Source organism: Ooceraea biroi, chromosome 12, assembly GCF_003672135.1.
Source record: "Ooceraea biroi isolate clonal line C1 chromosome 12, Obir_v5.4, whole genome shotgun sequence".
Lineage (NCBI taxonomy): Eukaryota > Metazoa > Arthropoda > Insecta > Hymenoptera > Formicidae > Ooceraea > Ooceraea biroi.
The window spans coordinates 10,588-25,769 of record NC_039517.1 but is presented as its reverse complement, the minus strand read 5'-3'; the positions used below and the strand labels follow the sequence as shown (position 1 = coordinate 25,769).

The following is a 15,182-nucleotide window of genomic DNA, read 5'->3' as shown; positions in this document are numbered from 1 at the left end:
ACGGTGATTGGCCACCGCGTTGCCGCGTCCTATGGGCATGAGTCAATAGCATTCCGTGGCGCACCATCATTCCCCCTAGAGACCCTCTAGGGAGACTGCTGGCCTCTAGGGTCTCTAGGGCTCTCGCTCATGTTGCCAGCGCCATGATACCCTTTGAACAGTTTTGAATTATTGGCAGCCGCGCGGGTAACGCGTGGATCGTAACCTACCGTCTTCGTCCGTCTTCGTCCGTCTTCGTCCGCGTTCGTCCGCGTTCGTCCAGTCAACAAACGGAATATCGATTCTGAACGTGAACTTTTGTTACCGATAAATATGAAAGAACCGGAAACAAAGGTAAATATAATCGCACTTGTATAATTTTCTCTGAAACATTATCGTTTGTTTATTTTTATTCAGGACAAGTCGAAATTGGTGGCGGCTTTCCTTCAAAGGAGAGGCTTAGTGAAGCAGCATATTGATTCGTATAATTATTTTATTAACAAAGAAATAAAAAAAATCGTGAAAGCGAACGAAAAAATTGTGAGCGATGAAGATCCGCACTTTTATGTCAAGTAAGCAATCCTCAATTTATTACACGTTAATTATTAATTGTTTCTCAACGCGTATTTCCTCCGCTAGATACTTGAATATAAAAGTCGGCACGCCTGATATCGAGGATAGTTTGAACGCGATACGATCAAGTACACCACACGAATGCCGTCTAAGAGATTTAAACTATTCCGCTCCCATCACGGTAGATATCGAATACATAAGGAGTAATCAGAGAATAATAAGAAAAAATTTATTAATTGGAAGGTAATTGATAAATTAGAGGATGCAACGACGATGTAAATAAAAAATATACGTGATGGTAAATTTGTAGGATGCCAATAATGCTGCGCAGCTCAAACTGCGTATTAACTAACAAATCTCACGTCGAATTGGCCAAGTTAAACGAATGTCCGTACGATTGTGGCGGTTACTTCATCATAAACGGCCAAGAGAAAGTAATTCTGATACAGGAACAAATGATCAGAAATCGAATAATTTTGGAGGAAGATAGCAATAAAAATATAGTCGCATTTTGTAACAGCTTTACTCACGACAAAAAGACTAAGACAAACGTCGTAGGTAAAGGGGGGAAATATTATCTGCGTCATAACATGTTCCAGGATGATATACTTATAACGATAGTTTTCAAAGCTATGGGAATAGCGAGCGATCTAGAAATCATGCAGATGGTCGGTACCGATGGGGAATGTCTAAACAAATTTGTGCGCAGCGTAGAGGAATGTCAAATGCTGGGTATTTTGACGCAGAATCAGGCACTGAAACACTTGAACAGTAAACGGAAACAAACGAGATTTCACGCTACAAAATCAGTGATTGACGATACGCAAGACATATTAGCGACTAATGTATTGTCTCACGTACCAGTTGTCGATTTCAACTTTACGATAAAGGCGTTGTATCTCGCGTTAATGATCAAGAGAGTGATAAACGCGCAATCTGATCGGACTCTGATCGATGACAAGGATTATTACGGTAACAAACGCTTGGAGCTTGCTGGCTCTCTTCTCGCTCTCATGTTCGAAGACTTATTCAAGAGGTTCAATTGGGAGCTAAAGCAGATCGCGGATAAAAATATTCCGAAAATCAAAGCGGGCCCGTTCGACATAGTCAGGCACATGAGGCACAATTTAATAACCAACGGATTGGCTTTTGCCATATCATCTGGCAATTGGACGATCAAGCGATTCAAGATGGAGAGGCACGGGGTAACGCAGGTCCTGTCGCGACTCTCGTACATCTCCGCACTCGGCATGATGACGCGGGTGCATTCTCAGTTTGAAAAAACGAGAAAAGTTTCGGGCCCGCGATCGTTACACGGTTCGCAATGGGGAATGTTGTGTCCGAACGATACGCCCGAAGGAGAGGCTTGTGGCTTGGTGAAGAACCTAGCCCTGATGGCACACATTACGACGGAAGTGCCGGAAGAACCGATAGTACGATTGTTGCTAAATCTCGGCGCGGAAGATGTCAACGCTCTTGCCGGGGAGGAACTATCGGATAAAAAGGCGCACATAGTATTCGTGAACGGCACCCTCGTAGGAATTATTCAGGATCACGAACGGTTGATGCATCACTTTAAATTGTTACGCCGAAAGGGATACATCAACCGTTTCGTGTCGATATGTTTGCAACAACGACAGAAGTGCATTCAAATCAGTTCGGACGGTGGGCGATTATGCAGGCCGTGTATCATCGTAAAGAACGGAGAATCTCTCGTTAAACCGTATCACATAAAGAATCTTAAGGATAACGTCATGACCTTTGAGGATTTTGTTCACGACGGTAAGGAATCGAGATCGAGATCGAGATCGAGATCGAGATCGTAATTGTTTTCTCGTTTAATTATTTAATTTGCCAGACTTTTTATTTGTTACACTTAGGACTGATCGAGTATTTGGACGTAAACGAAGAGAACAATAGTCTAATCGCGTGCGAGGAATCGGATGTTATTCCCGATACGACGCATCTAGAGGTCGAAACGTTTGCGATATTAGGAATATGCGCCGGTGTAATACCATATCCGCATCACAATCAGAGTCCAAGAAACACGTATCAGTGCGCGATGGGTAAACAAGCTATCGGAGTAATAGGATACAACCAACAGAATCGCATCGATACGCTCATGTACAACATGGTATATCCTCAAACGCCGATAGTAAGAACGCGACCGATCCAGTTGGTGAATTATGACAAGTTGCCGGCCGGAGAGAACGCGATCGTCGCCGTAATGTCCTTTACCGGACACGACATCGAAGACGCATTAGTCTTGAACAAAGCGTCCGTTGACAGGGGATTCGGCAGATGTCTCGTCTACCGTAGTACGAAATGTACTCTGAAAAAATACGCTAATCAGACATTCGATAAGATCAACGGACCTATACTAGAAGTCGGTACTAAAAAGCCCATATGGAAACACGATATCCTCGATAGCGACGGTATTGCAACTCCTGGTGAAATGTTGGAGAATAAGAAGGCACGTAAGAAGGAGCTTATCTTATATTTAATGCCATAGCATTAAATATGCTTAATGGTACGTTTAATGCGCGCAGGTAATGATAAATAAAATGGTGCCAGCGCCTTGCGAAACTGCCGGCCCGTTAACTTCCGTCAGTTCGGAACAAATTGGACATCGTAGCGCCGAGATCCAATACAAGGGCTTGGATCCGGCGTACGTCGATAAAGTCATGATTTCCACCAACGCAGAAAACGAGTTTTTAGCAAAACTCGTAACTAGACAAACACGAAGACCCGAGGTGGGTGACAAGTTTAGCAGTCGTCATGGACAGAAGGGTGTTGTAGGTAAGAGATTAAAATACTTGAACGCTATTATCGGAACAAAAGATATACTTATTAATGCTTTCTCGCAGGTATAATCGTGGAGCAAGAAGATATGCCGTTCAACGATAATGGTATATGTCCTGACATAATTATGAATCCACATGGTTTTCCTTCCAGGATGACGGTTGGAAAATTAATAGAGTTACTTGCTGGCAAAGCAGGTGTCGTGACTGGAAAATTTCAGGATGCTACGGGTATATTTTATACGAGGACTCATTCACAGATCTTGAATCTTCCTTTAATCGTTCCACCATTTTTACCTACAGCATTTGGCGGCGCTAAATTGGAAGACCTCTGCGAAGAATTAGAGAGTCATGGTTACAGTCGTTTAGGTAAAGATTTCTTTTACAACGGTGCGAATGGAGAACCGTTGGAAGGATACATCTACTCTGGACCAGTAAGTTTCTAATGAAATTTAAATTGATTTATTCCTAGATAAAAAGTTGATCTCGACAACTAAGATCTCTCAAGCTTTTGTTAAATCATTTAAAAGCTATTATTGTATATATTACTAATGCACTACTATTCGCGCATGATACTTAAAATGTGTCGTAGGTTTATTACCAAAGGTTAAAACACATGGTGCAAGACAAACTGCACGCTCGTGCTAGAGGTCCTAGGGTAGTTCTAACTCGTCAGCCAACGGAAGGACGTTCCAAGGAAGGTGGTTTACGTCTGGGTGAAATGGAACGCGATTGCTTGATCGGCTACGGGGCCAGCATGTTGTTAGTAGAGAGGCTCATGATATCAAGCGACGCTTGCAAGGTTGATATTTGCAACAAGTGCGGTTTGATAGGATATAACGGTTGGTGCCAGAGATGCAGGTCCAGTTCCGCTGTCTCTACCGTTACGATGCCTTACGCCTGTAAATTACTTTTCCAAGAGCTACAAGCGATGAACATAGTACCTCGTTTAACGTTAAAGGACTATTGCAGTTGAGTTCTTTTAACCTCTTTCCTTCCGAGTATATTTGAATAGTCTTCATTTGACATTGAATAAATCACAACTTTTTGAAATAAATTTCAATCGTGTTATTTTTTCTGAGTTTATACTAATTTTGTTCGTGCTACGCGTGACATCTCTCGATCATCGTACGTACACCTCGCGGCCGAAAATCCAATTAAAAACCTCGTCGACAAATGTCGAGTGACAGGCTGAACGGGCGGAAGGTCGGAAGAGGTTAAGGAAGGGAGTCGAGATCTCGAGATTTCTCAACTAATCACGCTCATTTTCCGATTTTTTTTCCGATACGCGCTTGTCGTATCACAAGGTTTAATCACGCTCGTTCCGATGTCATCGCGTATCCGTGTCGCAATTACGCAAATAATTCATCCATCTTCTATAGATATCATCTCAACAGGCAACATAAAATAATTACACGTTTACCGGCAATTGACGATTTTCCTTGACGGACGACGTAATGCCGAATAAGTAACGTACAATTATGCGAAATTTAAAGACGGTATACCAAAGAGCATTGATTAAGTATCCCGTACGTACACAGGCGGTACAAGCTGGTAGGTGTAAAACTTTATTTCAAAATATTTTGATTGTTATAATATCATCGCGTCAATAATAATGTCAACAACGTATGCAGGAATACTAATGGGGCTCGGTGATCAAATTGCACAGAATTTTATAGAGAATGAGTCAAAAACCATTGATTTTGTACGTACGATGCAATTCACTGGGATTGGTTTCTTTATTACTGTAAGTAACGCTAAGTCGTATGATATACGTATTTATTGAATAATATGTAAACATTGTAAACGCGATGCGCGTACAAGGTGTATCAAGCAATTTTCTCATCGATTCGATACGAAACTTGAAAACTTTTTACCAATTCGTTCAAGTATACATATAAATATACGTATACATTAAAGTTAAGTTAAGAATATCATGACAATTATACGTACAGGGGCCGGCAACAAGAATATGGTACGGTATTTTGGATAAACATATAGGTTCTAAAGGTTCTTCCATCGTAATAAAGAAAGTTCTTTGCGATCAATTGTTCTTCGCTCCTACATTCGTAGCAGTTTTACTAACTACCATCGGCATTTGTCAGGGGAAAGATATGGAAAGACTAAAACTTAAACTAAAAAATGAATACGGTGATATCCTAAAGAATAATTATAAGGTAACGAATCTATTTCTCGAAATTATTATCTTTACTTGTTTTACAATTTGTCATTTGGTTTTTTTTAGCTCTGGCCTATGGTACAACTGATAAATTTTTCTCTGGTACCTTTAAATTACCAAACTCTAGTCGTACAATCGGTTGCTTTATTGTGGAATAGCTACGTTTCGTACAGAACGAATTCAGACAGACGGAGCGAAGAATCTAGAGACGAGACTCATTGATAGAAAAATCGATAATTATGATTACAATGAGAAGAATATTTTGTAATATTAGTAGCGATTAAAAAGTAACTAAAAATATATCCACATTAATTTTTATTCGTAATAATAATAAAAATAAACATGAATATTGCAGCTCCAGGATCCTGCCCACGGACACCCTCCAACCTTCGTCTAAATAGAAATATGTGTTCACGCATTTACAAACGCGCGCGCGCATATTAATCTGAATTATCGATGAATTCTTGTCGGAAACTCATTCTAGTTGCACACGGGCAAAGTTTCGTACCCAGATGGCGCAAGATCGTCCCCCGCTTTTACTAGTAAACAGTGACACTGTTGAATCAGTGTGAATTGTGACTCGGTGTGTGGTTGGACGCGAGTCGGCGCGAATCGGTTTTCGCGAAAATTTTCTTTCCTTTCGATCGTCGAGGATAGTCTTAAGAGCCGTTTTACGCATTTAACCGCGACTCGCGACGACAATCGATAATGGGCTTACTTTCCGAAGGGAGTCCCTTGGACTGGGAGGAGACGAAGAGACTGTCCGATCACGTGCGCAAGCATGGGGTTATTCAATTTATTAACCTGTACAAGAGACTGCGCGACAGGCAAGGGGATATCCTCAAATGGGGTGACGAGGTACGTACGCGATCGGGTTGATAATTACACGTTGTTGCGCATTCGAAATCGATCGAACTTGCAATGTCATTCCTATGAGTGTCGCATTGTTGTGTAATCGCATCCTCGCTGTGCGTTACATTTGCGTGTCATGAAAAAAGGATGAAACTTATTTATACCAAATCGGAAATTAAATTCGATATATTTCATATTTATTTCTTTTATCCCATTTCTTATTTATCTCTCCCTCTCTCTGTTTCTCTCTTCCCCTCTCTGTCTGAGAAAAAATTACGAGAAAGATTCGAAAACGTTGCGCCTAATCTAGGAATCGAATTGGAAACACTTTGAACATTTGTCATTTGCAGTAAAAAAAAACGACACGTGAATGATGCATGGCTGGCAGTGTATAGGCCTGACATAGTCGTTCTTTTATGCTTATCGCGATATGTCAGCGGAGAATAGATCGAAGACCGTGCGAGGTTTAATTTGATATATAGCACGTTCCGTCATATATTTTCAACGCGTGTAACGCTATGAATATCTTTTGACAAGTTAATCACACATCTCGTTATCTCGTGCAATCATTAATAGTGATGGATGATTCGTGGATGCGTGTCCTTGGAATTTCTTCCGAGCTAGCATTTCCGACTACTGACTGACTAACTACTGATTGTAACGCAAGTTCGATTTATCACTTAAAAATTACGTTTCTCATACTTGATTAGTATCGAAGAAAGAGAATTATTGTAACGTTGTTTAATAATACTAGAAAGAAAACTTAACATTTTGTTATAATTTACTTGTATTACTCAAGTTTTCATATTATAATTGTGCTTTTTTTGGTATAGGTAGAATACATGCTCATAAAATTTGACGATGAAGCAAAGACTGCAAAACTCAGTTTAAGAGGCATGGAAATATTAAAAATTTTAAATGAGAAAGAAACTGAAGATCCAAAGTAAGTCTAAAATAAATTGCACACATTGATATATGTTATATCACGATGTTGCATATTTTCTTCTCGCCTATTCTGATATTATCCTTATGTATTAAGGTTTAATTTCACAAATTATCAATTACTTGAAACTTGATTGTTTTTGCAGTAATGTAAAATCACTCTGGAGACCAGAATATGGTGCTTACATGCTTGAAGGAACTCCGGGAAAACCTTATGGGGGATTATTAGCTCATTTCAATGTCGTCGAAGCAAATATGCGCTACCGAAGGCAAGAAGCAACAAAACTACTTCAGCCAAATGAAGTTTTGATGTCGTTAACCGTTTTTCCAAGGTATAACTACGAGAGACGTTAGAATAGATGAAATATATTTCAGTATAATGGTCCACGCGATAAACAATCAACGAATTTGAATGATTTAAATCGAAGAAATATAACTTGTGAAATGACAATTATAAACCTACAATTTTGTGTTTTATGCTATTCTCATTTCCTTGACGCAACGTGATCGATGATATTACGTTTTCAATTCCGTGTTCTGTTAAATCTCGTTAATGTTACAGAGTAGGAGCGCCCGATTTCACCGATCCCTCCAGTTATCCAACGCCGGACACTGGTGCTTCGAGGAGCTTATTTTTTCCTGACGAAGCCATATATCCCGGTCACCCACGTTTCAAGACACTGACCAGAAACATCAGGCAACGACGCGAAGAAAAAGTTGCGATAAACATTCCTAGTACGTGACAACACATTGAATTCTAGCAAGTACATTTAATCGCTCTGTCCACCTTTATGCTTCCGAATAACGGATCGAACAATGAAACCATTTGTTTATTAGCCATTCGTTGTGTTGTAAATAGCTCTCTTTAGTTTACAGGGATGAAAACGTGCCACTATTATTTAAGGAAGATCTTGCCAGCTTAGGAGACGATGGCTCCTCCGCTAAAGCAGCTAGAGATAATCACATTTACATGGACGCGATGGGTTTCGGAATGGGATGTTGTTGCTTGCAGCTCACCTTTCAAGCGTGTAACATACAAGAAGCGAGGACACTCTACGATCAACTGACACCCTTGTGTCCAATTATGGTTGGTACGAAATAATTCTACTATCGCTGGACAGCCTTCGATCCACTTTATTTGAAATAATCGCAACACACTGTCAGGATGTTCTTTCGTGCGTACGTTACAGAACATTTCTTTAACATTCGACAGTTGGCTCTGACCGCGGCCAGTCCGTTTTATCGAGGCTACGTGAGCGACGTCGATTGTCGATGGAGCGTCATATCGTCGTCGGTAGATTGCAGAACGCAAGAGGAACGTGGCTTGAAACCACTCAAGGAGAACAAGTTTATAATCGGCAAATCTCGGTACGATTCGATCGATTCGTACCTCAGCGAACAAGGTGAAAAGTATAACGATGTCCCTTTGACATACGACGACGAGATATACAAGCAGCTGTTGGACAATGGGATCGATCATTTGCTCGCGCAACACATCGCTCACTTGTTCATTAGAGACAGCGTCTCGTTATTCTCCGAGAAAGTGCATCAGAACGATCAGGAAGATACCGATCATTTCGAGGTAAAATTAACGTACTATTATTATGTACAAGTTTACGCGCATTTTACTCAGGTTCAATTTATCACAACCGTTGCGTCGCAACTCTCGCAACTAATCATTTCAAATCTCGAGATTTAATAATTTTATTTAAATTTAATTTCAATTTCAATTTAAAAGAAATCTATATTGAAAATGTTTATTTTTAATTTAATAATTTTTGTGAGATATAAGTTAATACAAATGTACCAATAATTTAATTAGACTATAACGGCCATTTTCAGAATATACAGTCGACAAACTGGCAGACGATGCGTTTTAAACCGCCACCTCCAAACTCCTCTATCGGCTGGCGCGTAGAATTCCGTCCATGCGAGGTACAAATCACGGACTTTGAGAATGCCGCGATAGTCTGTTTCACGGTGCTACTGACAAGGGTCATTCTGAGCTACAAGTTAAATCTGCTGATTCCAATCAGCAAGGTCGATCAGAATATGGCCAAGGCACAGAAGAGGGACGCGGTTAAAACGGACAAGTTTTGGTTTCGTCGTGACATCACCTCGGACGTGAAATCTGACGGCGGCCCATCGGAGTACACGGAATTTACAATAAATGAGATTATCAATGGAAAGGATGGCGGTTTTCCTGGCCTCGTACCCCTAGTGAATTCGTATCTCGCTAACATGGACGTAGATGCCGATACACACTGCACCATTCAAAGGTACATCAAATTGATACAGAAACGAGCGTCCGGGGAGCTCCTGACTACCGCCGCCTGGCTGAGGAAGGAGATCGTGTCGCACCCTGAATACAAGCACGACTCCGTGATAACGCAACGCATAAATTACGATTTACTAAAGAAGATCGACGGTATCGTTTCCAACGAGGTCTCGTGCCCAGAGTTACTTGGACAATGCGTGTCGTCCAAAACTACGGACACTATACCCGCCGCTGTCGCGAAAGCAGAAAATTGTCCAACGGCCAACTGTTAACGATAACGATAACGATATTATTATTCACATTTCACATTTCATGTGAAATCACTTCGGTCGAATATCGTTTTCGTTTACAACGTTATTATATTTAATAGTTTAATCCTAATTAGATGAATACGTTTCCGTAATTTACTATCGAAACAATGCGCGAAAGGAACAAAAGAATGGCATAAAATGGCTTTGCAATTTTCTATTTGTAATTTTCTATTCTATTTGTTACGATATATTACTTTTATTCGTCAAGTATAAAAAGAGAGCGTTCAAACTTTTAAAAAGTCAAGCGCAGTATTGAGTACACGTATAGATGGAAATTTAATGGAAAGTATTACAAATATAACGAGAAGCCACATTCCATAAACTGGATCTATATCCGACTCGTTTGAACAGATTGCTTAAAATTATTGTTACTATTATGTATCGTTGTTAAGAATATATGTTGAAAACGTTTCTAATTGAAGAAACATTAAGTTTGATTATATTATTAGTACATGTATCAGTAATGCGGTGTACGTGTAATTAAGATTAATAGAAGTTTCGGTACCCCATTTTATGATTTTTAATAAGATTTTGTTCTTTTTCATAACCTTTATTAGTAACGTTATTTAACATTCACTAATGCATTTTGTTCTTATACCAAGTATAAATGGTAATTAGTTATACACGCGAGTAGTTACACACGCTACGCTTGATCGCGATTCTACAATCCGTAAATGACTTTTCTCAAACTTTTTCAACAAAGTAGATTGTACTCGAAGAACGTAACGCACGTTTTTTACGCGCGTAAAATATATATTTTGTGCTATATATTACATACGTGTACGTGTACGTGTACGTGTACGTGTATATTATAATATTATAATATTTGAAGCATTACGAAAAATGGCTGAACAGAGAGATATCAATGACGTTAAGCCAAAAATTAACTAAATTCAAAAGATTGAAAATTCGACGATTCTTCGCGAAGTTACGATCGTTGGAATTTAGCGAATTTTACGTCGAAGAATCTAGATGATGGAATTATTTTAGAAATTTGTTTCATTCGTTAAATTGCAACTAAAGAATCATTTACACGTAGGTTGAACAAAAACCGTTGTATGGAATAAGTTTTCGAAAACGTCGAACAAAAGTAGACAACTATTTTAAAGATTTGAAACGTAAATCTTTATCAAAATTGGGGATTATTTTTTTTTTAGGGAAAAAGATTAGTAAAATATTAGTCAACTATTCTTAAAACAAAAACGATCGTTGATGCACATTCCCATCATCAACTGCGATGAAATATCTATCAAACGAGCTACACGTCACAGTGACCGAAACAGATGATAGTTTGAAGAATCGAAAGAAGACGCTGCGCGAGAAAAAGAGAGAGCTTCCTAATACGAATTAAAAATGGTCTTTTTTTTCTTTAACACAATTAGCTACGCTTGATTCGCGTGATTATAGAATTGCGTGATGTTACGTTAAATATCGATTCCTTAGGAATGGGAAGAATTTGTAAAACTTAAGGAATAAGTATTCCTTAAATAGATGTAAGTAAATATTGGAGCAAATTTTCAGTCAGTGTGGACGCTTCCCATAGAACGAAATATTTGACGTTTATGATAATCTTTATAGATAATTATCTTTTCATAACGAAACAGAGCAGTTTTGGATCACGTTCAATGATACTCTGCTGAATGATGCTCTTTTGTGACAAACGTACAAATAGTCAGTAGACTATTTACGATAGAATCGTAAAATGAAACGCAAACATAAAAATGAAACATGAAAATTGAAGTAGTTTGGTAATAAAGCGTGGACGGATTAAATAGGGACGTAATAATAAACGTGTACTTGATAGATATTAATATAAATTGTACAAAACTGAGACAGTCTGTCTAACAAGAAGGTGATAATTAAAAAATGATTGTAAAAATATGAAAAAATACATACATGGTACCATACTTGATGAATATATTGATACGTAATATTGAATATTGATTATTGGGTAATCCCTTTGGTTGCGCGCTAATATATAACATAAGTCGTCCAGTTAGTTGCTGCCATCGTGAATTCACGGACATGTTCGAGGCATACTCTCTTCAGTTGAAGTACTGACAGTTGTCAGTAAATAGTGAAAATAAAGATTTCGAGCGAACGAATCTATCAATATCAAGCCAATTGTTTGACTATACATGTAATTTTTGTTGCTTTTTTTCTTCTGGAAACATGACCATTATTTTCTTCTGGAAACATGACCATTATGAATGGATGGAATTCCAGACACTTGCAATTAAACGTGCATCGGATAATTGTGACGATGAGTCTAAAACTTTAGTCGTTTTGTTTTTTGATTTGATTTGATTTTCTTTGATTTGATTGCATTTTCTTAAACTTTAGTACATTTTCTTTCATGTTGTTGTATTTCCTTTGCTTTTACTGTACGTTGAGTGATAGTGATTTTATTGCATTTAATTTGATGTATAAATAAAATGAAAGAACGTTTTCATTTCCGAATTTACGGTATTTTCAATAGCAGAGCGAAAAAGTATTTTTTACAAAATGGTCGATATCTCGCGAACTGAGTGGGCTAGAGAGTTGTTTCTAGCGGCATTCGACGGGGCTTTTCGAGCCCTTTGCAACAGCCTTATTAAACTTTCCGTGACACGCACCGTTCGGGAGTTAATGGCGAAAAACTGTTTTACAAAATGGTCGATATCTCGCGAACGGAGAGGGTTAGAGAGTCAGCTAGCTGGGAAAGTGCTACGCGCGCGTCTAGCAAAGCGATGCGCCGCAGCAGCTGCGCCTCTGAGAAAGTGATACGCCCGCCCGCCCGCCCGCACATACGCCGCACATACGCCGCACATACGCCGCACATACGCGCACGCCCGATGTATGAAATATTATCTCACAATTATATGTCAGAATTATAGAAAATGACAATTTTACAAAAAGAATGCGCAAATAACTTTTCTATCGTGTTTGATGAATAGAAATTTGACAGAATGGACAGAATTGACAGAATGGACAGAATTGACAGAATTGACGGAATTGACAGCTGCCGTATCGTACGGCACATGAGCTGATTTGGCGAGCCGCTGGCCGCGGGCCGCGAGCACGCGTCTTGGCCGTTGGACGTTGGACGTTGGACGTTCGGCGACGTGGTGCAACGTCGTGGCCGTCCGGCGACGTGAACCTATCGTACGTATGTGAACGCGCTTTTAGGGACAAAGTCGCTTTGCTTGTGTACGTGCGAGCGTACGTAGGTGAGTGTGAACGTGAATGTGGAGAAGAATGAAAGCGAGAATTTTAGCATACGATTAGGATATGGGAGGATGGAGCGCAGCAATTGTTTTGAAAGTGGTCGGAATGGAAAGGTCGCATGGACATTACGTTATAGTTAATTACGTTATAGTTAATAGAAGTATGGTTAGATTTGTGATTAGGTGTTTAGTTGGTGAGAAGATATGGTAAGGAAGAGTTGATGGGACATGAATTAGAGGGGAAATTGCGGATAAGCTAGTTAGGTAGGTAGGTAGGTAGGTAGGTAGGTAGGTAGGTAGGTAGGTAGGTAGGTAGGTAGCGCGCGACGCGTACTGCGTGGCTCCGATTGGTCGGAAGGTGGTGGTTTACGTACCGGGCGTGGCGACGCTACCGCGTGGCTGGATTAGTGTGGATGAGGCGTTGGAAATGATAGTTGGCTGATAAAGACGGATCTTTATTCTACGGAGAAGGTGTAGGTAGGGGTAGGGATATTTAAATATGCCTTAAGGCATGACCTTTGGAAAGAAGGGAAGGAATTTAGATAGAATGAATAATTTGGATGAAATTGAAAGGCGTTGGAGGAATATGTTTGCGTTTTGGAAAGAAGTAAAATGGTAGGGTGTATTTGGAAGTGGTGGAAGTGAGTGGGTAATGGAAAAGATGGAAGAGATGGAAAAGATGAAAAAGATGGAAAAAATGTAAAAAATGGTAATAATGTTGGATGGTGTATTCGGTTTTGAAAATGATAAAGATTGGTATTTGTAAGAGTTATTGATTGGAATATGATGGGAAGAATTTGAGGTTAATTAGTAGAAATTAGGGAAATTTGATGAAATGAATGAGTTAGCGTGGCTTGACCCTCTGGTTGGACAGATGGTACAGGTGCTGCTGAGGAGGATAGGAGGATAGGAGGATAGGAGGATAGGAGGATCCCGTTGGTAAAAGGGATTGACCTTACGTTTGCCTTAGGTAAAAAGGACGATGGAGTAAAAAGAGACGGTGTGGAATAATATAAATATAAATATAAATATAAATAAAAATATGAGGGTGAAATGGACGTTGGTGGTTGAGCGGAAAATGGAGCGGAGAATGGAAGCGTATCGGTGGGCTGGAAGACACTTGGTACGGCGGTTGCGTGCGTACGTACGTGGAGAGGCAGAGGCAGAGGCGAGACGGTGGGGCGCCGTTGGTCGAGCTGACGGAGCGACGTAACAGGGACGTAAGAATAAAAATAGTTGTAAAATTGGTGGATATTGGATATTTTTTTTTTTTTTTTTTTTTAGTGGACATGGACATGGACATGGACATGATAGAGATGTACTGCACTGGTGATAGACGGACCGACCGGCGGAGATGCTGTCGGTATATCCGTGTATCCGTGTATCCGTGTTAAGGCATTAAGAAGGGAAATGCGCGCGCGATGGTAAGGAAAGAAAAGCAGGAAAGCAGGAAAGAGGAGAAAATGAGAGGAAGGGAAGGGAAGGGAAGGGAAGGGGAAGGGAGAGAAAATGGGAAAATAATGGATTTTGTGTGGCGTGCGGGCGGCCTAACGTGGTGGTAACCGGGATGAATGCCGTACTAACGATATAAATAGGCGCAGTACTAAGGAGGAAAAAAAAAAAAAAAATGAAAGAGGGGAAAAATGAAGTTTGTTTTCTTGGTGGTAAAAAAAAAGGCTGCGATAGTAACGATTAGAAACATACGCGATACAAATGCGGAAAAGTGGGAAAATTGAGGAAAAGAGAAAAAAAAAAAAATGAAATTTGCTTTGTTTGTGCGCCGCAGGCCGATGGACCTGAAAAAAGCCTGCGGCGCTAACGATTAGAAAGATAGGCGGTGCTGACCCGGAAAAAGTGGAAAAATTGAGGGAAGGAAGAGAAAAATAGAAATTTGCTTGGTTCGTGCGCCGCAGGCTGATGGGCGTGAAAAAAGCCTGCAGTACGGACTAGATGGAAAAAAAAAAAAAAAAAAAAAGAGGAAATGGTGTGGCAGGGATTGCGATATGGGAGCAGGTAGATGGAACGAGGATAGAGATAGCCTATGTACGTTTATTCGGAGTA

The 15,182-nt window shown here is 39.9% G+C and overlaps 3 protein-coding genes across 6 annotated transcripts; all 3 read left to right on the top strand.

The window, feature by feature from the left end:
* Positions 1-179: 179 nt before the first annotated feature.
* Positions 180-4,406, top strand: LOC105286102 (DNA-directed RNA polymerase III subunit RPC2). Of its 2 annotated transcripts, XM_011350760.3 has the most exons (9): positions 182-333; positions 397-551; positions 619-795; positions 863-2,334; positions 2,433-3,025; positions 3,102-3,351; positions 3,420-3,584; positions 3,657-3,787; positions 3,946-4,406. In XM_011350760.3, the coding sequence occupies exons 1-9, from the start codon at positions 313-315 to the stop codon at positions 4,327-4,329; spliced, it is 3,348 nt and encodes a 1,115-aa protein (XP_011349062.1). In that variant the 5' UTR covers positions 182-312; the 3' UTR covers positions 4,330-4,406. The 2 variants fall into 2 exon arrangements, with proteins under 2 accessions (XP_026829937.1, XP_011349062.1); XM_026974136.1 differs by having other exon boundaries at positions 180-333; positions 3,420-3,787.
* Positions 4,407-4,504: 98 nt separating this feature from the next.
* Positions 4,505-5,834, top strand: LOC113563075 (protein Mpv17). 2 transcript variants are annotated; one of them, XM_026974145.1, is made up of 5 exons: positions 4,506-4,660; positions 4,736-4,907; positions 4,988-5,100; positions 5,309-5,530; positions 5,599-5,834. In XM_026974145.1, the coding sequence occupies exons 2-5, from the start codon at positions 4,835-4,837 to the stop codon at positions 5,752-5,754; spliced, it is 564 nt and encodes a 187-aa protein (XP_026829946.1). In that variant the 5' UTR covers positions 4,506-4,660; positions 4,736-4,834; the 3' UTR covers positions 5,755-5,834. The 2 variants fall into 2 exon arrangements, with proteins under 2 accessions (XP_026829945.1, XP_026829946.1); XM_026974144.1 differs by having other exon boundaries at positions 4,505-4,907.
* Positions 5,835-6,240: 406 nt separating this feature from the next.
* On the top strand, positions 6,241-11,853 carry LOC105286103 (glutamate--cysteine ligase catalytic subunit). 2 transcript variants are annotated; one of them, XM_026974142.1, is made up of 7 exons: positions 6,241-6,390; positions 7,218-7,327; positions 7,473-7,658; positions 7,889-8,061; positions 8,196-8,413; positions 8,540-8,908; positions 9,169-11,853. In XM_026974142.1, exons 1-7 carry the CDS (start codon positions 6,241-6,243, stop codon positions 9,874-9,876), a joined length of 1,914 nt encoding a protein of 637 aa, XP_026829943.1. In that variant the 3' UTR covers positions 9,877-11,853. The 2 variants fall into 2 exon arrangements, with proteins under 2 accessions (XP_026829943.1, XP_026829944.1); XM_026974143.1 differs by lacking the exon at positions 6,241-6,390 and adding an exon at positions 6,961-7,046.
* Positions 11,854-15,182: the final 3,329 nt, after the last annotated feature.